Below are 25,821 nucleotides of genomic sequence, written 5' to 3'. Positions count from 1 at the left end.
GTGGCATTAATGATCATACGGTAAGGATGGCGAGACTCATATTTATCTTATAGTCAACAAATCCAATTAAAAGACCAAAACCAAAAATGTGTTAGTCCGTCTCTCATACTCTTGTCACTGGTTCCTACTCAAGATGTAAAGAAAAAAAAAAAAAAAAAAAAAGGATAAATCATTTCCTGAAACAGTTGAGAACTGTAGTTTTTAGCAAACATTATTCAAACTGCAGTGAATAGTTTTGGGGTGACTATTTTCAACTGTCGATTAATACACATTTGGTGCAGATTTTACAACAGCAGGATGGTGTGGGATTGAATCAAAATAAACTACAGTGTCCACGTCCATCGGTTATGTCACCCACTGCAAGAATGTAGTTTAATGTTATGGTTTTAAATAGTGTTTTAATTCACAGAGTAATAAGTTCTATCAAGCTTTGGCTAAACAAGCAACTGATCATTCATTGTTGGTTTTGGACTTTTCATGGGATTTATTAACAGTAACAAAAATATCAAGTGTGACCAGACTTATCTTTCCATCTCACATTTCGATGTTTTGGTTTTTTTTGCATATTGTTTACTTGCAACATAATGTGGCTCTGTGCTCTTGCAGGTAGTTGTGAGTCCTGCTGTTTCTGACCTTAAAGTTAGTGTTTCAAGAAATCATCTGAGAACCGGAGAGTGCATTTCTGTGGATGTGGAGCTGTTCACCACCATGAAGCACCTACTTGCCCTCAACCTCACACTAAATGCAGAGTATGACCACAATTATGAGAACAGTGTCGAACCCAGCAGCAAAGGACAGGACATTGAGACCTGCTGTGGGGGCAACATTGACATTTACAGCCGCCGCTTTGACAGCAGTGACATGAAGAATAATATAAGCAATGATGACAGTAATAAAACTGATAACAACAGTGCCAACACTACTAACATAAATGAAACTGAGAGTCATACAAGCAAAATTACTGACGTTACTGACTGGGAAAACAGCAATGATCATGACTGTAACTACAGTAACCATGGCAACATAATTGATGATCACAGCCTCAATCAACACCACAGTAATATCTCTTGTCATGGAGGCACCCACTCCTATCTCCACCGTTTCATCCCCCTCCACACCTCCAATCAGTCCAGCTGCTGTCTGCACCTCCACCTTTGCTGCCACCTCCCCACGACAGCAGGACAATATAACCTCATAGCATCTGTTGTCTCCACTTCTGATCCTTCATCAGTGCTGCTCTCCACTGTCCTGCCTCAAGCCCTAATGGTCTATGATCATATCTGTGCCCTGAGGCCTTCTGGGAGTTGGATGTCAGTAGTTCCAACACACTCAAAATTAAACCTGAAGGTTGTCAGCCATGGCAGCCGCATGGGGTCAAGAATAACTTGGACCTTTAGTTTGGATAATGCTGTTGTGATGAACAGGACAACCAAGGAATGGAACATAAATGTGCTTCTTTCATTAGCAGGGCATTATAATGTCACAGTTAAAGCCTTTAACCCAGTCAGCTGGGACTCATTTCAAACACAGATGCTGGTTCAAGATCTAGTTGGAAAGCTGGTGTTGAATGTTCCCAGTGTGATCAGAACAAATCACAAACAGTCAGTTTTATTTAGCATCGCAGCAGGGTCGAATATGACTGTCTCTCTGCTGGTGAATGGAACATTACTGTACAGCAACAGCAGCTACACTACAGGAGAGGAAACAACGGTGGTTTTGCTTTTCAATCACACAGGGACAGTTGTGGTTGAGCTTCAAGCTGAGAATCGAGTGTCTTCTCAGAACAAAAGTGTAAGAGTGTGTGTAGAGGGGAACAGGAAGCCGTCCCCACAAGTTCGAGTTAATCCAAATTGGCAACCACCCACCAGTCACAGTCCAGTTCACAGCGTGGGTGACACTGGTAAGGAAGTACTTTTAACTGACAACCACTGAGCAGTGCAAAACATCTGAACATTAATCAAGTATTTTTGCCAAGTTTGGCTACTATTTCTTGCGAATGTTAAAATATATTACAAACTCAACAGTGTATCTTTAATCAGTATAAGTGTTTCTGATCAGTGTTATAACAAATTTCTAGAATAAATTCCTAATAAATTTTTTTCAGATTGAACAGGCTCCATGCAATATAGCTGCAAATGATTTGTTTAGCTACAGCTTTAGTTCAATTAAAGCCTCATGCTTTTATCTGAATGTGACACTACTAAACTGTTGGAGATGTCGGGGAGTTTACTATCTAGATTTAGTTCTTGCATTTTCAGTCACCATCAAAGAAAATGTAAATTTCAAAATTATCAAGTAGATATGCTCATAATGCATTTTCTGATTTTTTTGTGATGGGACATCGTGCCAGTTTTTTTCCTGTCATTTCAAGCATTAGTTTCAAAAAGAGTTTGTTTGTGCAGCAATATTTTTTTAATCCCTTTTGATGGAGCATATACATTTCTGTGGCATATAGATAATATGTTGACCATGTGATATCCTTTTTGTCCTATCAGTGCGGATTTATGCAGAAAAACAAGCCTATCCCACAAATACAGATATAACTTTCCTGGCTCTGGCGGATGTGCCAGACCTTGTAGAGTTTATCTGGCACTTTGGAGACTCCACATCAGCCAAATCCACCTCAAGCACCATCACCAAGCGATACCACAAACCTGGCAGGTATGGGACACAGACAACATACACAACATCTGGCCTAGGTGTAATAATGATGAAGAATTTTAAAAATGATGTTTGATTGATGTTTGTGTACTAAGATTAATGTTTTGTTTTCCTGCAGCAGCTCAGCAGCTTAAATGTTACCCTTTGTAAATGTGACTGTATACGGTATTTTGTATGTGTCAGTGATGCACTGTGGGAGTGGGGGTGGGAGCCTAAATGAGCCCACAGCTCTAACCAATCATTTCGCACAGAGCGTGAATAGTCTACAGTATAAGATCTACAGTATAAGAAAAATAATGTCTTTTTGCAACATTGAGTTTAAGAGTTTGTGCATATACATTAATCAAAATACCTCACAAATCCAATCTCTCTTCAATGTAGATTTGATGTAGTTGCAGTCACGTCTAGTTCTCACACATCCATCACCTCCGAGGTGTTCCCGCTGGCAGTCGAGAGAGCAGTGAAGCTCAACAGGCTAGTCCACCAGGCCTCAGTCCTGCAGAATGAGACAGTGACAGTAAGTTGCCGGGTCAATGTCGGGACCAACCTCACCTTCCTCTGGAACTTTGGAGACGGATCATCCAGGCTGGGACAGAGCACTGAACAGCATGTCTTCCACAGGTGAGCCAGAGGTTTACTATGGTCGCTCCAGTAAATTTGAATTTAGATGATGCTCTAATTATTTGTTATGGACTACTTTCTGTATTTTTATGTCACAGTATTGTATACTCTCTTTTGCTAATCCTTATTTAATGAACCTAAATAATGGACTTCAAAGTGAAGATACTTGCACTTTATTTATTATAAATTATTTATTTTGCTTACAGCATGTCTTAGTCGGCTTGTTAGCTTTCCTTTCAATCAAATCATTAGTAACCACTGTGCTTAACTGTAATGTGTATTTGTGCCTGTGTACATTTAGTGTATGTGTTTCTCTTTGCAGAAGAGGAGAGTTCAGAGTCAAAGTGACAGTGTCTAACCTGGTTAGTTCTGCCTCTCTGAGCAGTCACATCTTTGTTGTGGACCGACCTTGTCAGCCTCCACCAGTCAAAAACTTGGGTCCTCTCAAACTACAGGTACATTACCAGGATGACTGATACGTTGACCTTAACATGCAAGTAGAGTATAGCTAAAAAGGAAATTCTCCTCTTCCTCTAGGTGCGGAGATATGAGGTTATATATCTGGGGGTGACCTATGAGACTGAAATTGACTGTGACATATCAGGAGGTCTTCAATACACCTGGACCCTGTTTGACTCTGCAGGCCAGACCTACTATTTGCCTCAAACAGACACACACAGGCAGAGTCTCACACTGCAGAGCCATCTCTTGCACTATGACACCTACATTGCCATAGCCAGGGTAAGTAGCTGAAAACGGTCATACAGGGAGGAGGCAGAGTAATACATCACTTTTCATAGCCTGGATCTTTAAACTGGGTACTGGCATTCTGTAAATGGTGAGTTATAGTGAAAAGAATATGTTTTAAATGAACCTAGAAAGGGGTTCCTCCAGTTTTGTTTAATCAGAACAGAGTGTATATGATTTCTGTTATTGTTAGTGTAAAGACAAGACAAATGTAAATCTTCCTGTTCAGAAATTTAAAAAAAAATCCTTAATAATTGTACCCTTGTAGAAATGGGACAAAATTGCCCAAACTCCAAATGTCAATTTCATGCTTATTCTTACTTGTCTTAAATTAACATTCACAGAACTGAGTGACTGTGGTTTGACTCCATAGCTGTAATTCCTCTGCAGGTACAAGTCATTGGCAGTGTGGTGTACAGTAACTACAGTCTGAGAGTTCAGGTGATGCCGAGCCCTCCTGTGGCTTTTATCCAGGGTGGCACCAACGTCTTCATTAACAAGAGGAACACTACTGTAGTCACCCTGGACGGGCAGAAATCTTACGACCCTGACTTCCCCATGAACCCACTCAGGTAGAAACGACACTGAAGTCTTTGATGGGCATCTGACCAGAGACGGGCTTTGAACATTTAAAATTGGTGGTTTTGCATTTCCTTCCAGTTGTTTTACATGTCATTTTTGCATCTTTGTGGTTTTGGATTTGTATTTTACTGTATTCCATCTCTGATGCAAACAAGCCAACTACCTATCACCTTCTGACTCTGGTAGGGGGGCATCAGGGGTGTCCCATCAGGTTTCAAGGGGGGGGCGTGTACAACTCTTCTGGCCCAGACCCTGCATCAAACTCTAGTGAATCATGTGTTTATTCGCTTCTGAAAAGATCTGATTCCAGTTTGTTTGGAAATTAACATCTAAACATTTATTTTTTCTTATTTTCTCTTTATAGCTACAGATGGACATGTAAACCACTCAGCTCCATCACCACTTCCTGTTTCAACCAATACATTCCCACTTCCTCACCTGTGCTTACATTTCCTGTTAGTTTCTTAAAACACAACTTTGATCAGTTCCAGTTCACGCTCACCATACACAGTGGAGAGCGTTCAGCTTCATCAGAGACCTTCCTCACAATAATACCAAATCTGCTTGGGTGAGAGCTATTTAAAAAAAATTAAAAAATCACTATATCTCAAGTGTGTTTATGGATGTGTATTAAACAACAACTGATCAAACTGGCAAACCTCTGCTGTTCATAATTAATTGCAGGTGTTCTGTCCTGAATAGATGCCCTAGTTTGCCATAATTCGAGTCTAATTATATGGTTGTCTGTAATGACAAAATTAAAATTTTGCACAAATTATTGCAAAAGGAAAAACAAAACTAAACTAAATTTTGTTGCTTATTACTATTACTGTTATTTGTAATAAATAAAAAATCTTAAGTTATTATTGGTGAAGTCTATCAAGACTTGTAGAACAGCTAAGGATTAAATTGCTTATAGCTATACAGAAGTGATTGAAATCAATATTAAAGAAGAATGAACCTTGTTACACCATCTCATTTTAACATTCATGTAAATTTTTCAATCCAGGAAGGTGTCAGTTTATTGCCCTCATTGCCATGGAGACCAGGTGAACTGGGATAAGTCGTTCTCTGTCAGTACCTTCTGTGAAGACTGTAATGTTTCCCCAAAACACATCCACTACACCTGGAGTCTGTACTGGGTCAATGCCTCCTCCAGGCCTGTGATAGAAGGTAAAATAAGGACAACTTCTCCCAGTTGAGGACTGGGTTCAGTTTTAGAGAAATGATTGTGATTCCATTAGTAATAGTAAATTACCAGTGTTTCATTTACAAAGAAATACTTAATTCTATTCTGTTCTATTTCAGTCCCATTTTGTTCCACAGTGGATCTCAATTCTCCTTCCACAATCATCAAGAGTCCTGAAAGTTTCCCTCAGACTCTTGAGACTTTCACCCTACATCCATCTGACACAGATTCTTCACACTACACCCGTACTGTCCCTGCCTCAGCCCCTGTTCTTCTGACTGAGACCGCCTCTGGAACTAGAGTCACAAAGCAAAATCTGGGACCCACTGACAGTGGGATTTCATTAAAGAAGAGCAGACACATGTCAAACAAAGATGGTGCGTTATTAAATGTACTGTAGCCTGTGAGATAAACTAAACATTACTACCCCAGTGTCTAATTTGAGTATTCAAGTAGAAAATACCACTGTCACTAAACTTGAGTCTGAACTTCAACTGTCTCAGTTCCAGTCAGCATAATGCTGGATATCAATAAGGATATTAATAAGAAGTAATACTGTGTAAAGTCATAGTTACAGTAATGGATAGTCTATGAATTATTTAACTCGTCCTCTTTATGTCCAGGAGATGAGCCCTTTTATCATTCCCTGGGAAAGTTTGACCTGCCAAAGCATCAAACCTCCACTGAATACCCGCCACTCACCGTTGACAACAGTGGAGTCCTTCCTTCAGAGCACTTTGGCCAAAGCGACGTTATCAGTGAATTCCCAGGTCACTCGGACTCCTCTGCTGAGTGGGAATTTTCTTTTGCTGTCCTGGAGAATGGTGACAAGGGAGGACAACCATGTGAGGAAAAAAACTGAGCTGGAGAAATAACTTTAGTCTTTGAATGATAAAACTGCTGACCACCACAGGTGTTTTCAATTACTCTGGCTGATTCTGGCTCAGGTTGAAGCTAATTGGAGCTATGCTGGTAATGAGGTTAACAAACTACAAAAACTAGGAGGTCTAATCTAGCACAACAGAAAACACCTGTGTACTTGTGCTGTGGGTGTGTAGCATGGACGTATACAGGATGCCGGATCTAAAATTGGCGCCCATTCACTTCTATAGAAATTGCTCACCTGGCAACATATGACAAAAAAGTTTCTAGCTTCCGGGTTACTTCCGCGTTATGCGGCCCGCTGAATATGCGCAGTAGTGTCACTCAGAGCCAATGCTCAGAGCCCTTCTCAGGTGTCACTCCCATCTTGACTCTGGGCTATGAGAACGAGCTAACGGATAGAAGCTCCACGTTCATGAATGAATGAATGGATGATTGGTCTTATAATACACATCCATGGTGTGTGGTGAAGGTCCGTATGCCTGCGTCAGGTAATGTTTTCGCCACTTGGGGGCAGCAGAACCAAGCTGTAAACACAACATTAAGTCAAAAGGTATATATTGAACATGTTAGCCAACAGTTACACATCCAGCAGATATGAAGCAAATAACATGGCTTTCATTTTGAATCTCATAGAACTGGCTATTCACTCTTTTGGCTTTGATTTTGGTCTCCGCCAACTCTTGATAAAATTATCTGGTTCTTTAGCTGCTAAATTCTCCATTGTGTTAGCCAGCTAGTTGCTAATTTTCCTGTTAGGTGCCGTTAGCATAAAGTAGGTTTGTCAGAGCTGTATAGCTGAAAACAGCTACCAACTTTGTCTAGAAATTATGCTAATGAGTGGTAAGACAACGAGATAAAGATAAAACTGTATAATTATAGGCTTTAATACTAAAATGAACTACAGAATGCCATCACTACAAAGCACTTTAACATTTCACAGTCATTTTATCCATTGTATAAAACTATTGATTATAGCAGTTTTAACAAAATAATTTTATATTTAAATTGAAAAAGTTTGTTTTGCAACCTAAATCTAAAACCCAGAACAACTTGCTAACTTACCATGTACAAATAAGAAACCTAATCACTAATTTTTTTAACTGTGCTCTTTGGATTTTTTTTTAAATCTTTTCTTTTGAGTGGGATTTTTATTTTTATATGCTTATTATATATTTTTTATTTTCCTCATATATTGTGTCATTTAATTGGTGTTGGTGTCTGATATTTTTTGTAGTATAGCACAAAACCTTGTTAAGAAATGTGCTATATAAGTAGATTATCTTTAATTTCTTTATCTGAGTCTAACACAGTTGGTAACATCTTATATTTACATATGCTCAATCAGCACAGATTTTCATTGTGTAATTCTATTGTGCATGTTGTTACAGATTCAGATTATGATGTTCCCTTCCCAAGTGCAGAGGAGGGAGACCCAGGGATTTCAGCAGGAAGACCGACAGGTATAGTACATAAATGTTTGCTATTGTAATGATTACTAATAACAATTTATTAATTAACTATTTAATCAACTAATTATTAATATTGTAATTATTATTATTGCTACTGTCAGACTATATAACAAATACTGCACTCAGTAGACCACACACACCAAAAACTGGCAAACAATAATTAACACACACCAACTGTGTAGTATTCCTCTGCTGCTATTTTTTGACATATTTTAACATATTTTTTAGAATCTATCTGTACATATTATATTGCTATACTATATTATTTATCTATTATCTATGTTTTGTAAATTTTATGTATTTGATATTTTCATTTTGCATTTCTTTTGTACTGTCCCCTTTGCTGTTGTAACGGTAAATTTCCCCACTCTAAGAATAATAAAGGACTATCTTATCTTAATCTCATCTTATCTTATTTTATCCTATCTTATCTTTTTACTAGTGTTAATGCTTGTCAATTTACTTGTGTATTCCAGATTTGGATGGTGAGACCTTTAGTCCAGGAGATGACTCAGTGTCTGATCCAGCAGTATACGATGAGGGGAGTAATCTGGTGGTTCCAGGATCCGCTACGGTGATCCAGGAGCCAACTTTGCTCGATTTGCCCCGAGACCCAGTAGACAAAGGCCTTTTTGAGTCCTACACCTACACTGGTACAGTACTGAGAAAAGCCACATACACACACCTCCACTCCACCATTCTATATCTCAGTCTTTTGTCATTTCTCTCTCTTTTTCCATCTTTATAGGAATTTCCTCCCCTTTTCTCAGTTTCAGACCTTTCAGTCTGAAGCCAGGGAGCAGATACATGTTGGAGGTCACTGCCAGTAAGTTTCTCAACAATAATAACAACAACAGTAATAGGCTTTCTTGCCAAAATCTAATGTGTTATCAGCACTGAACCATGATAGAATGAACAGATGGAATGAAGAATAAACATGAACTTGAACTTGAACTTGAAATACAAATTCTATACAGCCCAATGTAAGTCCTAAATCTGTTAGGAAGGGTTTTGTACCAAGAACAAAAAATCTTCCTTATTGTTGGTTACGATTGTTTTTCATTTATTTCTTAGAGATGGGCCAGATTTTTCTCAACACAAAGTCAGCTAACATATGAGGAGTCATCATTGAAGCTAAATGCTAATGTTAAATGAATGTGAATGCAGTCACAATTGAATATTTCTGTTCCTTTGATTGTCCTGTAATAGAGATGCAAAACAGATTTTTGGATGGATAGTTTTCTGGATGGGGAATCATCACGGTGGTGTCCACAGTAAATAATAATGACAAAATCAGTCCTATGTTCGCCCATCATTTATGTTTATAATGAAAATTGAGGGGATGGAGATCTTGATCGTAATCTGATTGTTATCTGTTGTACTTAGAATCTCATCATAGTTTTCTCGGCCGGACTCAGCTATTCTTAAAAACCAAACCTGCTCCAAAGGGCATGACGTGCCAGGTGCAGCCGGACAAAGGGATGGAGTTGCACACACATTTCAGCATCTTCTGCACCTCAGGGAAAGAGGTATCTCCTGTCCCAGACACACACATGCATACACAAAAATGTAAATGAGCAAGCGCTCAAAAACCTCCCACTTAAAAGAAAGGCAAATTTGGCTGTACTTTAATGGGAGGGAGTTGAAGGTGTTTCTTTAAGTGTGTTTTAGTCTGTGAGAATACTCACAATTGTTACATTATTTAAAGGCGCTTTAAAGGTTCTAAGGTTCCAGAAAAATAAAATCTGACCAGGTGGTTTTGCTATTGAAACAATGCAGACACGTTTTCATTCAGTACTGCTGTTTTCTTATGATAGAAAGATTTGATATTTCACTTAAATCGATAATTAGTTGCTACCTCTCTGATTTTAATCAATACCCCATTTTCTGGGCTTTCTTTTCTTTACTACCTCATAATTACTAATCAACCATCCCATTCACTGATTCGTGGTGAAGGATTTACTGTATGAGCACAGCTTCAGTGTAGGAAGCAGACCCCCAAAGCTGCTGTACCAGGGGAGAGATTTCCAGTACTACTTCAGCCTGCCTTCAGGTGACCCAAGTGATGACTATAAAGGTAAACACACACACACACACACACACACACACACACACACACACAGGTTACACACTATAGACACTGACTATGAAGTACAAAAAAATACATTATTGTACATTATCACAGAGATTTCCCATTGATTAATTAATTGAAATTATTTCTTGTTGTTGTTTCCGTAGTAACTATTTATAGTGAAATCAGGAGCAGCACATATGGGACAGCCACTAAACCCTGTCCTGTCACCGTCCAAGTCCAACCAAGCTTCCTCAGAGACACTTCTTCCCATGATGATCCTGATCTGGAGCTGTAAGATAAACCAATCACCCATAAACATGCCATCACATCACATGGACATTATGGTTATGTTAATTTTTTGAGGTTTTATTAGATGATTATGAGATGCACCGGTGTGTGCTCCATGACAGTTCAAGGTGACTTATATTTGTAAATCATACTGGATAATTGCAATAACATAATGTGTCAGGAAGCTGGAGTTTACTCAAAGAGATTTAGATTCTCTAGGTTTTGATTTAAGAAATACAGATCATACTGACTCTGACACTTTATCTTGCCAGTTTATGGTATTTACATAAGCCAGTATTACTTTTAAATAGTTCATTCTTTATAAATGGTTTTTAAGTTGATGGCTGATGAATTTTAAATGTGGAATAAGCCTTAAATTCGACTGTTTGGTTGCCATCATACCTGGAGATGGAAACTTTAATCAAATGTTAGTAAATTGAGTAAATGCTCTAGATACGCTAAAGCTTTTCTCCTGTGGGTTTAATTGGTCAATCTGTCTATTAGAGAAAAGACAAAGGATGTTATGCTGGAGGATATACAAGGATTTTATATAATCTGACAGCCCAAAAATTGAAACTGGCAGATTATTAAATTATTTAAAAAAAAAAAAAACATTAAAAGAGCAGTTTATGCTTCTAAGCGCTGCAGATCTGCTACACCGTGAAAACTGTCATACTATGTGTGCAGTGTATTGTTGTGGTGTTAGTAACTCTTTCTCTCCAGTTCAGAGTCAGGTCTGAGGAACCTGTCGGCTCTGGTGCGGCTTGGGAACAGTAGGGAGATTCGTAACTACATCAGTCTTCTCTCCAGCATTTTGAACAGACTCAGCCTGGACACCAAGGCCAACACACATGCACAGATACATTTACGCAATGTGCTCATTAGCACAGTGTGTGAGCTCGAGAGCAGTGAACAGGTACACACATATAGACCTACACTGTACTCGAAGATAAACAGAACACAGTGAGATTTCAACAATCTTTTCCACCTCTGGAACATTTTAATAATATGTTGTTTAATCCATAGGCATCAATGGTAGACAGCATCTGCGCTCTCAAAGACCTTTTACAAGTTACAAATCAGGTTGGTGGAAGGGTATCTCCTTTCATGGACAAAGAGACACTACTCACTTTGTCCTTTTTATTCATTGCATCCTTATTTCTTATCCTTTTTTAGGTAACATTAGCAAGTGCCAGACAAGTGGCAGTTCACGTCCAGGCCATCTCAGACCTGTTTTTGGAGTCCAGAGCTCCAGTTCATTATCATCTGGACCACAGGACCCTCAACACCCTGGTTGTCCTGCTCTCATACATCCTGCAGGCTGCTGGTAAAAATCATAACTTCACACCTCAAATGCCCAACATGGACAATATTACACAAGTTTTGGAACTGGACTCACCCACAGGTGAAAATATAAGAAATAGCATTGCTTTTCCTGGCTGCATACCAGCTTCAGCCACCAGTGATCACATCAAATTGGGTGGATCACCTGCAACAAACCAGATGGCACAGCTTGTTGTTGATACCCTGCAGACTGCGTCAGACCTGATGCTGGTGAGAGAAAACAAACATGTTTTTGTGTGTGTAAACATGTCTCTCCATACAGGCTTTTTTGTATCTCTGTTTATCGCTCTATTCACATCCATTCTCTGTTTTTCAGAAGTACATTTTGTTCCACAAGGTCCAGGAGCACAGAGTCAGAACAGATCCTATCACCTTATACGCCACATACCAAAACCAAACCTCCACAGTCATCAGCAGTGGCTCGACCACCTTCTACATATCTGCTTCTCTGATCCAGCTTCTGTTTGTTCATCACAGTGGAGGCACTGAGAGCAGGCAGCCTTGTGTGCTCAGCGTGGTGACTGAACTCGCTCGCAGCCCTTACACCTGTGTCCAACATCCTACACAGGTGAGGGTAGCTCATATGTGGACATTCAATGATTAAAAGGAAAAGCATCACTCTTATTTCCTCTGGCAATCTCCAGCTCAGTGGACCAGTGGTTGACCTGAGTCTGTACAACTGCAGCGTGAGGAGAAAGATCCCTGTTCGTTCCCTCATTCTGCCAATCAACGTTGAGCTGCAACAGCCACCAGGAAACGTATGTTGCTACTTCTTCTTTCTGTTGTTTGCAAATGAAGGGTATGTTCACATTTAGAGTTACTTAACAAATTGCACTGTGTGTGTCCTTTAGGTCTAACAAACATGTTAGAATGCCTTTCCCTCCTCAGAAAATATTTGCAACGCTGATTTTTACTAAATTGAAAATGCATTGTTTATATCCATGTTTACTGGCTTGCAGTCTTCTTCCTTGCCTTTGTTGGTACATTGCTCCCTTTCTTTGCACATTACCACCTAATGTAGATCAGTGGAATAGTGTGAAACGACACACTGCGTCCTTGTGTACATGTACGCAAAAAAAAAAAAACAAGGACTCACTCCTTAAAAAACTGCTCCATAGAGGTCAAAAACTCCACAGGGTAACTTTAAATGCCCTTGTGCAACATCTGTAGTGTACATAATGAAAGCTGGTGAACAGTAACATCAGAAAATGCTAGATATGAGAGAGCCAGTGATACTATGGGGAGCTGATCTTTCATGTGTTGTGTTTGTATGATGTGATTGTTGAACTATAACAGTGACTTGTCTTAAATGATTAACTCCAACAATGTGTGATCACATCTTTGCTGTAGAAGAGCTCTGTGCATGAGTACATCCTCCTCCGCACCCAGGTCAACTACCACAGCTTCAACATTACCCAGGACCACTTGGAGAGGGCCATCCAGCTGAGCCTGCTGTTCACACCACCGCCAAACAAGGTGTTTCCCATCATGCTGCTCTTCAGGTAGACTTGTAGTAACTTGGGTTGATGTTTTACGGATATTACCATCTGATGGTAGGAGCAAGAATGTGACACAAAACCAAACCAAGAGTCTCTGTTGTGACAGGATGTTTGAGAGGCCGACGCCCAGCATAAACCATCTGCACAGAATTCACCACTGGGAGACCAACACCATACGCATTACTCTGCCCCCATCCTACCTCAATGGTAAAAACCCCTTTGGTTCCATCTATCGTTTTTTATCTCTGTAACTCCTTCTTCCTCCAAGTGTTTCCATTTGTTAAACTATATGATTATGATGATGATGATGATGATTATTATTATATTGATATAAAGAATACATCAAATTAAACATCCATTAAAACACAACCATGCCTTTTTTTAACAAATTTTTTATACAAAATGTGTAACTGAAGTCATTTAACAATGCTTTAGTCAAGTGTAAAATGGGCAAAAAGTCAGTTATATACTATATATACATATAAAAATTCAGTCAATGCATATCATCACAAGAGTCTAAATTTGACAACCAATCAAATGTTTTGTTGTATTTCTTTTCCCTTCTGCTCTACTACTCCATCTTTTAGAACACCAGTCATTCTAGAGAGAATATATCAAATTCATCATCCACAAAAATGTTTTTTGTTTTCTGAATGAAGTTTGGATATAGATGAAAAAAGACTTCAGCATTGTGTTAAACAGCAGTGGAAAGCTAAACAGTATCATGTGTGCCTAAAATCGAGACATGTCAGTCACAAATATGAATGATACCTGTCATTACATTACTTGAAAATGTATTTAATGTTTATTTTTATAGCGACAACGTTGATGAGTGGCACTTACCACAGCATTTATAGTCTGAGCTAGTTTGTAATTCCTTTCTCTAGATGGGCCTTTATACAAATAGACAAAAATCAGCAAGAAAATACATTTGAAACAGAACAAAACATAAACAATGACACAGTAAAATTACCATAAAACTTTATTATCAGTCAGTAATCACGATGAGCATTGACAATTAATCAATGTTAATAATCAACATTTTAAAAAACTATTTTCTGAGGATGAGATTAAAAATAAGTTGTGATCATGTTATGATTGATGTGTATTATTTACCTTATGAAACCTTCTAAGTTACCAAGGTAATTTGCTTGCTTGGACATTTCACATGTGTCTTTGGGTAACTGAAAAGAAACTCACTCACCAAAGCCCTAAAATTTCTAGCTGCAGGGGTTGGTCACCTGGCACTGCTGAATGCTGATTTTGGGAAAGCACCCAGACACAAGTATCTGAGTGAACAGATCAGCTACAGTCTCACAGTTGTCAGTAGCCTGTGTTTGTCCTGGGATGGCCACCAGGGGGCCTGGACACATCAGGGCTGCAGGACACAGCAAGCAGACACAGCCAGTGCTGTCAACTGCAGGTGAGGCATGGATTAAGTGACTTGAGACCTGCAGAGATAAACAAACACAGACACTGACATGGAAGAAAGAAGTGGACATGGTGATGAATGACATAAATGAAAAACTTTGCTCGCCCTTTGTCTCAGTTGTCATCAGTTGAGGCCGCTGACTGTGGTGCAGCACCAGATCCAGAGCAGCCGTGACACAGCCGATCTGGACCCGTTCCTAAGGTGACCGCATTCCTCCTTTAAGCTTGACATTTTCTGCAGCCATTAACCAACTGAATCCTCCATCATTCTGCTCATTTTTGTCTGCAGTTTTGAGGCTCTTTTTAATGAGAATCAAAATAGTATGTATATATATAAATAATAGCATAACATCTTCCTGTGCGTCCTCTCTGCCATTCTATCACTTCAGTGCTTCCTGCAATCTGACTGTGCTGGGTGTACTGGTGCTGTGTGTGTGCCTGTACATCCTCAGATTGGCGGTGTGCAAGAGAGCTGATGACATGTTCAAGAAGAATCGAAGAGTCCACTATCTTTCTGACAACTCTCCATTTGACTCATATCTTTATGCCATAACCATCCACACTGGTCTCTGCTCTGCAGCCAATATGAGTGCAAAGGTAAGACTGTCATTTGTTCCTTTAAACCAGTCGTTCATCCTCACCAGGTCCTACTCATGTTGGATCTGACTGCACATAAATGCCATGAAAAATCAGGAAAAGCTCCTTGTCTAAAAAGTGTGTGTTGGGGAAAAAAGTAAGCAGTGGGATGTAGGCTTGGCCAAAGTTGGTGAAGACTTTATTGAACTGTTATGTCTGTATTGAATGGTCCAACTCATCCTGTATGAGTATGAGAATGCCACCTTTGGACAGTGTTTATGATTGTGGAAAGATACATATAGAGAACAATTTATTTCATAAAAAATTATCTGCGCGCTTGGTTGGACTTGGACAGTGACAGGACAGAGTTTAATGTATATGTGTAGATATGCTGCTTCTGATGTCAGTATAAATAGTTACTATGGAAACAATAGGATATCTCTGTGATAAAATGTCACAATAATGTATTTTTGTGTACTTTAATAGTCATAAGTCAGTGTCTACAGTGCATAACCTGTGTGTGTGTGTGTGTGTGTGTGTGTGGGGAGGGGGGGGGGATTATCAGCCTTAGATTAAACAATGCTATAAAAGCCTTTTAAATCCAGTACTTATGTGTGTCTGGGAATCTGTCTCTGCATGTTTATCAGGTTTATATTGTGCTGTATGGTGAAGATGGGTTCTCACACACAAGAGAACTACAAGTCCCAGGGTGCACTCTGTTCAGGAGGCACTCTCAAGTCACGTTTATACTCAGGTAATCCACCAAAATCTCCAAATATTACTTAAATACTGAAAAATAAGGTGTTATTTTAAGTTTGACAAATACAGCATGATATACATTTTACTACTTAATACCTCATAATATTTATAGTAGCTTTAAAAAATAATTAATTTTGATTTGCTTATTTCTAAACTACTACTGCCTCAGTGTAATCATTGCCTCTGACATCACAGCACAGCAGACAGCTTGGGTCGTGTGTGGGGGGTTCACATCTGGCACGACAGCTCTGGACCATCCCCAACCTGGTACCTCAGACAAGTGGAGGTATCTGAGGTGAGGACCATGTGTTTTGTGTTTGTAAATGTGCTCTGTGCTTGGACTATCAAGATGGTTTATTTGTCTACTTTTAAATCAGATGAACAGAGGGCATGTGAAAGGACGTGCTTGGCTCTTTGTCGGTCAGTGCTGGCTGGCTGTGAACAAAGGTGATGGCCAGGTGGAAAGAATGCTGCGTGTTTGCACCCATGGATTAGGCTTTACTAAGGTAGAGCACTCACATAAACATCTGAATACACACACAAAAAAAACCCCGCTATTCTCTGCTCCCATGTGACCCAGCGTCTCCATCTGTATGCTCGCAGATGTTGTGTTTTAAGCTATCCAACTACTTGGCCGACTTCCACATCTGGATGTCTGTATACAGCTGCCCCTGCCCTAACTTGTTCACACACACTCAAAGACTTAGTGTGTGCCTGCTGCTGCTGTTGGGATACGCATGCATCAACACAGTAATCATATCACAAATAGATTCTGAGGTGGGTTAAGAAGATATTCAAAATTCAAAATTTGGTGCATGAAAGTTTTAAAACTTTATCCCTACAGCTTCGGTTTTTAATCCCTTGTTTACAGTTGCCGTTCGAGTTGGGTATTCTTGATGTATCCGCTGTCTCTGTGACAACTGGAGCATTAAGTGTGGTGGCAGTGTTGCCCGGAGCAACAATGATATCCTTCCTGTTTCGACTGCATGAGGTCAAGCTGAGGAGGTCAGGAGTCCAACATGCAAAGGGTAAAAAGACTGAAAGGCACTGTTTTGAAGGTGAAGTTTGGACTCGCATAGAATGAGTTTACCTTCAGCATAGAATTTTTTTTTCTACAGTACTGAACACCCACTGAGCACTTTTTAGGAACATCATGCTAATACCGGGTAGTGCCTATCTTTGCTCTCAAGTTCTTCATGGCATGTTAGAAACATTCCTTCGAGATTGTAGTCCATGTTGACATGACAGTATCAATTTCAGATTCAGATTTGTCAGCTGAACATTAATGCTCTGAATGCTCCATTCTACCATATCTCAGAGGTCAAGATCGGGTGGAAAGGCCACTGAAGTACACTGAACTCATTTTCATCTTCCTGAAACCAGTTCGAAATGACTTTTGTTTTGTGATATGGTGCGTTATTATGCTGGAAGTAGCCTTTTGAAGATGGGTAAACTGTGGCCATAAAGGGACGCATATGCTCAGCAACAATACTCAGATAGGCTGTGGCATTAAAACAATGATCTGTTGGTGGTAAGGGGGCCCAGGTTTGCCAAGAAAACATTCCCCATACCATTACACCACGACCACTAGCAGCCTCGACACACGGCAGGTTGGGTCCATGGATTCATGCTGCTGACACCAAATTCTGACCCTACCATCTGTGTGTCTCAACAGAAATTGAGATCCAATCCAATTTTATTTGTATAGCGCCAAAGAAAATCCCAGGAGATCAGCAGTTTCAGAAATACTCAAGCCAGTCTGTCTGGTACCAACAATCATGCCACAGTCAAAGTCGCCAAAGTCCCCATTCTGATGTTTGATGTGAACATTAACTGAACCTGACCTGTATCTTCATGATTTTATGCATCGAATTGCTGCCACATGATTGGCTGATTGAATAATTGCACGAACAAGCAGATGTACAGGTGTTCCTAAGACAGTGCTTGGTTACTGTAAATTACCATTTAGCTTCGTGGTTGTGTTTCACCTCTTTATGCAAATTTTTCTGAGCTCTTTTAGCATTTTTTTTTCTTGTCTCCACACCTTCTTTCCTCTTTCTCTCTTATTTTATTGTTGTCTTGCGTCCTCACAGATGCTCTTTCAGTAAATGACAGCATACTCCATCTCTCTTGGAGCAGTCTTAAGCAGTGGATGCAGGGAGCCTGGAGGAAGAAATACCAGGTTACAATTAGAGCATCAATCTTTTTCTGTTTTCTTTTTTTCCCTTTCTCTATGTCTTTGTTGTCAAAGCATTTTTCATTCCTGTCTAATCTTTCTTTTTGTGTTGTAGGGCACAGATGTGCTCTCATTGTCTCCTACGATTCTGGAAAATAAAGACACAGATAAAGAACCTGTAATCCAGCCAGATGTGATCATAAGAAAGGATGATGATCCTGCAGTCGAGCGCAGTATGGGACCAGTACTTCAGAATTTGTTGCTGATTTCAGAGGAGAATAATGCCGATCAAGAAAATCAGGGAAAAGCATTTGATCTTTTAAGTGAAAGCAACAAATTTCAAGGAATCCAGAAAGAGCTTTTGTGCAACATGAGGGATGAAAATCGAGCCATTCAGAAGGAGAAAGATCCTCAAGGAATATGTTCATCGGACTGTGGCTTTGAGGAAAGCAGCCATCACCAGGCAGCATGGTGTGGTCACAGCAGTGGTTACCACATAGTCGACACAATGAAAGGGAGAAAAGTTGGACCAACATCCCAGTGGTGTCACTATCTGGCCTGGGCCTTATGTCTGCTATTGTCCCTCTCCTGCCTGGTGCTTTCTGCAGTGTTGGGAATGAGGTAGTAATTGTGTGATGCCATTAAATGGATGATTTTTCAAGTATATATGAGGGACTGGAAGCCACTGCCACTATGGTACTGACTTTTGTGTGACTTTTGTAACTGTGTCTCTGTATGATGTTTTAGATTCAGCAGCAGCGAAGTTCTGATTTGGATACACTCGCTTTTCTTCTCCCTGATATCTTGCATCTTCTTCATCCAGCCAGCTGTGGTAAATTATACCCACCTGTTTACAACCAAATGCATTTGGAATTAATAAAAGTGTAATCCATAACTCTTATTTAAGATTATTAACAAAATAAAAGTAGTTCAATACTTAATGGTCTTTATATTGGAAATATTGTTCTTTTTCTTTTACAGATACTTACTGTGGCAGTTACTGTCTCCTTTTGGTACAGAAAAAGACCAGACTTTCATACTTTCTCCAGAATAAAAGAGTTAGAGGCTGCTCATCAGCCAGAGGAGCAGTTCAGAATATCTGTTTTCCCTCAGGAAAGATGCTCATACCTTGAAAAGGTGATAGCCAGAATCTATTTCTTTTTAATTTATTCTATTATTTTCCATTGAAACATCAAGTGAATTATTTGTGATTGACAGCTGCTTGCAGCTCGTCAGCGAGCCCGGTACCTACGTCTCGTGCGCCCACTGACTCCAGCTGAGCTGAGGAAAACCCGTGGGAGGAAAAGAAGAGAGATTCTTATCCATAACACTCTCAGGTGGGTCTGTGTGTCTTTGTCTGTGTGGGCAGGTGATTGTATATGATTTAAAGCAGCATAAGGAATTATCTCTTTTTCTTTGTCATCCAGGGATTTGTCTGTCTGTGTCTCCATGGCTTTTCTCATGCTGTGTGTAACATATGGCAGCTCAGTCAGTGACCATTACCACCTCAATAAAGCTGTCAGAAAACAGTTTATAAGGTAACACTTGCACACACGCTCTCTCTCCTTCTCTCTCTTAGTAAAAACACTTGACGTACTCTGAAATCGTATTTTATCTTTCAGCAGGAATGATGATATTGATTTCATGTCAATACAAAAGCATGAGGACTGGTGGAAGTGGACACAGACCAGTCTGCTAAATTTGCTGTACAAGAATGCATCAGCCACAACTGAGGTAAGCAATGACTAAAAACTCACTAAGTTTCATGTAAGTAAAGCAGGCTGGTGAAACAGTTGTAGGCTCATTCTGTCCTGGATTGCAATGTTCTGAAATTGTGAAAATAATTTACCTTGACTATGTATGTTAGTCTCTTTGATCCATTAAAAAATGTTGTTGAGGAAAGATCTTATTCCATGTTTTATCAATATAAATTGAAACCAAACACATTTTCACAACCTCATTGTTTGATATCATCCAGCAGCAGTCACATATCTTGATTGGAGAGGCAATCCTGTGGAAGGAGGAGGCATCCAGCTCATTCTGGGACAAGGTAAGTATCAAAAGGAGACATTTACATTTCCTACATTTTCACGTAGGAATCACTGAAAACCTCAATGTCATAACAACCCCTTCTGTTTTGTTATGAGAAAATGTGTTTCAGGAAGAAAAGATTCTCATTTTGCAAACAGTGAAAGTGACTGACTAGTTTTACATAATAAATAAAGCGTGTTAAATTCTGTGTTTTAAAATAACAACAATCTAAGAAAAAAAACATTAATTTCAAGCAGAATTACATTCCTCACCTAATGTCATCATACCATTGTGTTTTACACTAGACCCCCTGTAGAGAGTGCTGTTTCACAAATATGGGCCCAGGCCACAAATGGACAGTGCAGTGGTGGATTCCATGAATTTTTCATGTAGACTATTCAGACGGCAGATTTCCTTTAAAATCCAAGTACTGAACATTAATTATAACAAAAACAATGTATTTTTCTGCTATAATTATAAATGTAATTTAATGGAAGAGTGGTGAATTAAAGTTTCTGTTAAGGCTTTGAATTTATCACATAAATTGATGACTATCCTTAAATTTAGAACACTTTACCTTTTCTGTATGTTTGTTGAAGTTACAGAGTGTCGATTACTGCAGTCTGATAGCTTGATGTTTAGTTTTTTCTGCCTGTGTGTATTCTGTCTGTGACTTCTCAGGTCTCCAGTGTGACTCTTGTGCCAGAGGGTCTTCGCTCATTCTTGTCAGGGAGGGGAACATCTTCTTACCCACTTTCCATTGTCACGACTCCCACAGCAACACCCCTAACTACATGTGGTCACCTGGGCTGCTCCTCATGGCCAAATGCTACAGTTGGCTTAGGCCGCACAAAGTGAGAGTTACACAAGAACTCGAGTTTTTCTAAAGAGGTCATTTCTTGTAGGATAAGGCATTGTTCATATCAGTGATATCTACTATCATCATCAGGTCTGATGCTGCATCCAAACTGAATCTCCTGCATTCATGTGGCTGGTTGGGCAGACAGACAGTTGCCCTGAAGGTCCAGTTCACCTTGTTCAGCCCTGCACCCAACTTGTTCACTAGTGTGACCCTGCTCACTGAGCAGAGCCCCACCAATGTCCTGTTGCCCTCTTTCAAAGTCCAGTCAGTCAAGGTGTATCACACTCCTGCTGTGTGGGACTATGTTGTTATGGTGTGCCAGGTAAAAGGCTCATTCACTTTTTATCTGTAAAAACAACTCGTCTTGAAGTCCATCATAAAGCCACTCAGCAGCTGAGCAAAGAAAAATCTACACGCAAAGATTTACACAACAAAAAACTGATGATTCAACTGATTTTAAAACAAACACAATATTGTAATATTCCAACTCTGCACCAGCACTTGTCAGATTTTATGTTTCTGTCCAAAGCCTGAAGGTTCCTCATGTTTTCTTTTCCTCTCTTCCAGCTCCTCTTTCTCCTCTTGTCTCTGCTGCAACTTTGCCATCAGGTATGCACCATGAGGCAGCAAGGGTTGATGGGATACTGGAGGACACCCTGCAACTGGCTGGAAGTGAGTCTACCAATTATACATAAACACATATGAGCAAAAGAAACCATTCCAACATAATAAAAAAAAGATTAAGGCTTACACAGGAACACGTCCACAGGCATGTGCACACACTCAGCCATACACCAGTGCAAACAAGATCACAATGACCTAATAGTAAGGGTAAAGTAACCTGTAGCTCTTAAACAAACATACCTGTGAAATAAACCACACAGAAAAAGTATTTGAAGGTCAAAGCACACAGCAGGGTTTTAATACAGAGTTTGAAGTGTGTCTGGTTATAATTTACTGCTGTAGAAATAAATATACCTCACTTTCTCTTTGTCTCTTTCTTTTGCAGGTCACTCTGCTGAATGTGATCCTAGTGTACTATGTGTATTACATCTATCACTCCATAATTATCATGGACGTTGTGGAAGTGCTGCAGAGACACAGAGGACATGTTGATGTCAGCTTCTTGGCTACCTGGGAACAAGTGAGAGAAAGCGACAAATGAAAGCAGGGAAAGGAGGAACAGAGATACAGAAAAACAAATATATAATGTTGAAAAACATTTTACTGCCTTTCCTGCTTGAATTTATTACAGTACCTTCCCTTGAAAAATGAAAGCACCCCATCTTTAATAATTACAATTATGAGTTTATTGGCAGTAGTTGTAGTTATAATACCTTTTAAGAAGTCACAAGTGTACAAGGTTTGTTGTTTTTTGCTAAATCAGATGCACAAGGAAAACCTAACTTTGAGGTTGAGAAGTCCTGTTGTGTCACAGATCACAATGTGGGAATTAAAGAGGTCAGAAGTGCCTGTCAGTGATGAAACTGTTCATGTGTCTCTGCAGGATATTCGTACTCTGCGTGGTCTTACACTCTTCCTTCTCATCATTAAGTGTATGACTATGTTGAGGGTGAACAGGACCTTGGCTATCCCTGTTACACTCTTGACCCGCTCACTCTCCAGCCTCTTCTGGCCAACGGTAAACATGAAAGGCAGCAACACAAGTTCAAAAGATGTTTATCCCAAGCACTACCTCTTATAATATTACTCTACAAACAGAAAGTCTCAGTTTCCAAGTTATTGCATCCTCAGAAAGAATGCTGTTTATAGGGAAAGTTAATAAAGAATTGTTTTGCAGGTTTTTATATGTTCGACACAGATAACAGTAGCCCATCTTATTCAGCTGGGAGTCATCACCGGCAATACATTTCTAATGAAAACCAAATGGAGCATTTGTAATATTATATAGGAAATCATGTGCAATTTGTGTGCATTGTCTCATTAATGCAGGTTTATTTTGAGAGACTCAGTGTCCTACCCGGACATGTAATGCTGGTATTATTTTCTAGATTTGATCATTTTGTGATTGTAAATCTTGGATGTGGTTAGAAACGAATGCCAAGCTCACTACACAGACAGACAGAGACTGAAAATCAGCACCTTCTTGTGTCTTAGATTTCAGGTCTGATCCTGCTGGTGGCGCTGTCTTGCGCAGGGAATCTTCTGTTTGTACAAAGCTCCTGGGCTTTCAGCTCCATCCCACGCTCCCTTCAGTCTCTGCTCTGTCAGTACTCGGGTCTCAGACCTGCCAGGGGCCTCCTCCTCTCTGGACATCACTTCCTTTACAGTGGAGCTTTCTATCTGTCTTCTACTGTGGTGTGGACAGCAGTGGTACATATTTTTTTTTTTCTTAGTAAAAATTGTGACTGAATAGATAAGAGACTGACTTATTTATGCATGCAAGTCCTTGAACATCTGTACACACAAGAAACAATCTGTCAAGAGTCCAGATAACTCTTACGTTCTAACAGACATCTGTCTTTCTTAAAGGTGATAGGTGTGGTGTCCTCATTGGTCAGAAATGTCAGAAGATCCCAGAGAAGGAAGGATGTCTTCACTGTAGCAGAATTTGCCAGCTACATCAGAAAGAGGATTTCTGAGTTCACTGGGCAGCGTGGATCAACATGGATTGATAACCATGTGGAGAGCAGAGTGAGAAAAAAAGCTGTGTAGGCCCTGAAACAGCAGTTTATCAAGTTTACTGTATTACTGGCAATTCTCAATTAAGAAACGTCGGTAATATGTCCCATTTTGCTGACTGTTCATGTTGCTGTGTGGCATTTTGAATTTCTACTGCATATATCATTGTCAAACTATCTTGGAGCAATTACTGTCAACAGACAAACAACATCAAATCTGTGTTTAGGGTTATTGGTAGACTAGCTTATGCCACTCGCAATGCCACAGTACTGCAAGTGTCCATAAAGACCACATTTCCCAAAAATCCTGTTGACTCTTGTTTTTCAGACTTATTACCTTGAAGAGTTTGAAAGCTTGGTAGATGAGCTGCTGTTCAGACTGAGTGCCCTCTGTAACTGCCTGCACCACACCCTGCCCCCGAAAGCCCATGACTACCTGGAGGAAGAGAGTCCCATCACCTCACCCATACAGGAGCCCTCCAACATGGACACAAAGGTGAGCCAGCCTCATGTCAAATGTGGAAAAGACATACACACACATGCATGCAGTGTATGCACCCATATACTTTCTTCAGGTATTGTGTGTTCTCTCACACACCTTTAACAGTGTGTCTCCTGTTGTTTGGACACTGTGTGATTCTGTTGCAGAACTTTGTAAGAACACAAATGACAAAAGACACAATGGTGAATGATCACACAGATGTCAGTGGCCATGGAGAAACCCTACCTGCATCTCAGCTGAGCAGGTAACGAGATTTCTCTAGCATCTACTCAAGCTGCAGACCATTCTTGAGCCAATAAAGACATGTCATAAATTACAAAATGATAATAATTCTTGTTTTTCTGCATTACCAGGTCCAAGCTTGAACTAGAGATACTGCAGTTCCTGCAGCAGAGAGGCCAACAGAGAAACACTCCCTCTTCAGACATTATTTTAGCATCTGATAATCTGCAGCATACTGGAGAGAGAGCAGAAGAAAATCCAAATGACAGAGAGCTCCAGACTTATTTTAGTGGACAAAACTGCCTGTCCCTCCCAGAGTCAGCATCGCTCATCAGGATTTGGACAGAGGATGTTGTAGAGACACAATCTGACCATTGGACTAAAACAAATGAGAGTTGCTGGTTAAGTAAAACTCAGGCCACTCATACAGAGGTGGTGGTGGAGGTTCTGGTACATGAGGAGCCTGTAAGTGTAGAGCCAGATAAACAGGAGGGTCTCTATGGAGATGACAGTTCATGCTGGGACACTTCAAGCAATTCCAAAAACAAGATGTCCCAAAAGTTTGCATAGTAATATCTTCTCTTCTGTTAAGATGTATACAATGGTACACTATTGTATGTGCCCAGCATCTAATTATCTTATTTCACTATCTCTCAAAATATATTGCCTGAACCCCCAAACTACTTCTGGAACCAGTGAAATACATCTTACAAGACATTTTGATACTAGGCAAATAGTTCATGACTTAATGATTTAACAATGGACAATTTATTGACAGTTTATAAAAGAAAAAGAAACCTTTGTGATTTTTTTTTGTTTCTAGGATGTGGATAAAAAAAATCATTAATAAAGTGATTTTGTGATTTTTCATTTACAATAAGGATTGGAAAAACCTGCAGTTATGAATATAAGTAAGTTATAAATAAATGCTTTTTAGACTACACGCTCTGCAGTCTTCATTTGTGCTGGATGGATGAAGAGGATGCAGACCAACTAAAGGAATTGTATACCTAATTGTAGACTTGCAACCTGGCACTCAAAAATGTATTTTCAGTGTATTTATGCATTAAAGTGGAATATCATTGTTTTGTAAAGCATTGTTTGTATTACAAGAACAGCATCTGGGATATTGTCTCTCTCTCTCACTCTCACACACACACACACACACACACACAAACACAGTAAGCAGTTACATTCTCTAACTGTACTGATTTGTTCTCTAAATATTCATTGTTTGTGTTTGGTGAAGATGTGTGTTTGG

The 25,821-nt window shown here is 39.7% G+C and overlaps 1 protein-coding gene across 1 annotated transcript; it reads left to right on the top strand.

Annotated features, from left to right (window-relative positions):
* Positions 1 to 1,635: 1,635 nt before the first annotated feature.
* pkd1l1 (polycystin 1 like 1, transient receptor potential channel interacting) lies at positions 1,636 to 25,722 on the top strand. The gene is made up of 50 exons (XM_087176850.1): positions 1,636 to 1,900; positions 2,496 to 2,661; positions 3,043 to 3,282; positions 3,605 to 3,737; positions 3,820 to 4,023; positions 4,420 to 4,601; positions 4,976 to 5,179; positions 5,621 to 5,784; positions 5,920 to 6,177; positions 6,388 to 6,645; positions 8,074 to 8,145; positions 8,631 to 8,807; positions 8,903 to 8,980; positions 9,541 to 9,683; positions 10,111 to 10,231; positions 10,393 to 10,519; positions 11,240 to 11,432; positions 11,543 to 11,599; positions 11,693 to 12,070; positions 12,177 to 12,434; positions 12,505 to 12,618; positions 13,211 to 13,362; positions 13,466 to 13,566; positions 14,584 to 14,782; positions 14,909 to 14,992; positions 15,180 to 15,387; positions 16,014 to 16,120; positions 16,321 to 16,420; positions 16,503 to 16,631; positions 16,729 to 16,902; positions 16,997 to 17,183; positions 18,219 to 18,307; positions 18,417 to 18,690; positions 18,811 to 18,922; positions 19,049 to 19,133; positions 19,283 to 19,438; positions 19,520 to 19,638; positions 19,729 to 19,839; positions 19,927 to 20,035; positions 20,283 to 20,351; positions 21,014 to 21,186; positions 21,282 to 21,516; positions 21,762 to 21,866; positions 22,204 to 22,338; positions 22,702 to 22,836; positions 23,313 to 23,528; positions 23,688 to 23,849; positions 24,165 to 24,332; positions 24,485 to 24,519; positions 24,689 to 25,722. The coding sequence occupies exons 1-50, from the start codon at positions 1,636 to 1,638 to the stop codon at positions 25,128 to 25,130; spliced, it is 8,163 nt and encodes a 2,720-aa protein (XP_087032976.1). The 3' UTR covers positions 25,131 to 25,722.
* Positions 25,723 to 25,821: the final 99 nt, after the last annotated feature.

This window comes from Seriola lalandi, unplaced genomic scaffold (assembly GCF_002814215.2).
Source record: "Seriola lalandi dorsalis isolate HSWRI2012SDOR001 ecotype SW California unplaced genomic scaffold, Sedor1 jcf7180002054570, whole genome shotgun sequence".
In the NCBI taxonomy this organism is placed as follows: Eukaryota; Metazoa; Chordata; class Actinopteri; order Carangiformes; family Carangidae; genus Seriola; species Seriola lalandi.
Note: the sequence above shows the minus strand (reverse complement) of the source record. Positions and strands in the feature narration are given on the sequence as shown.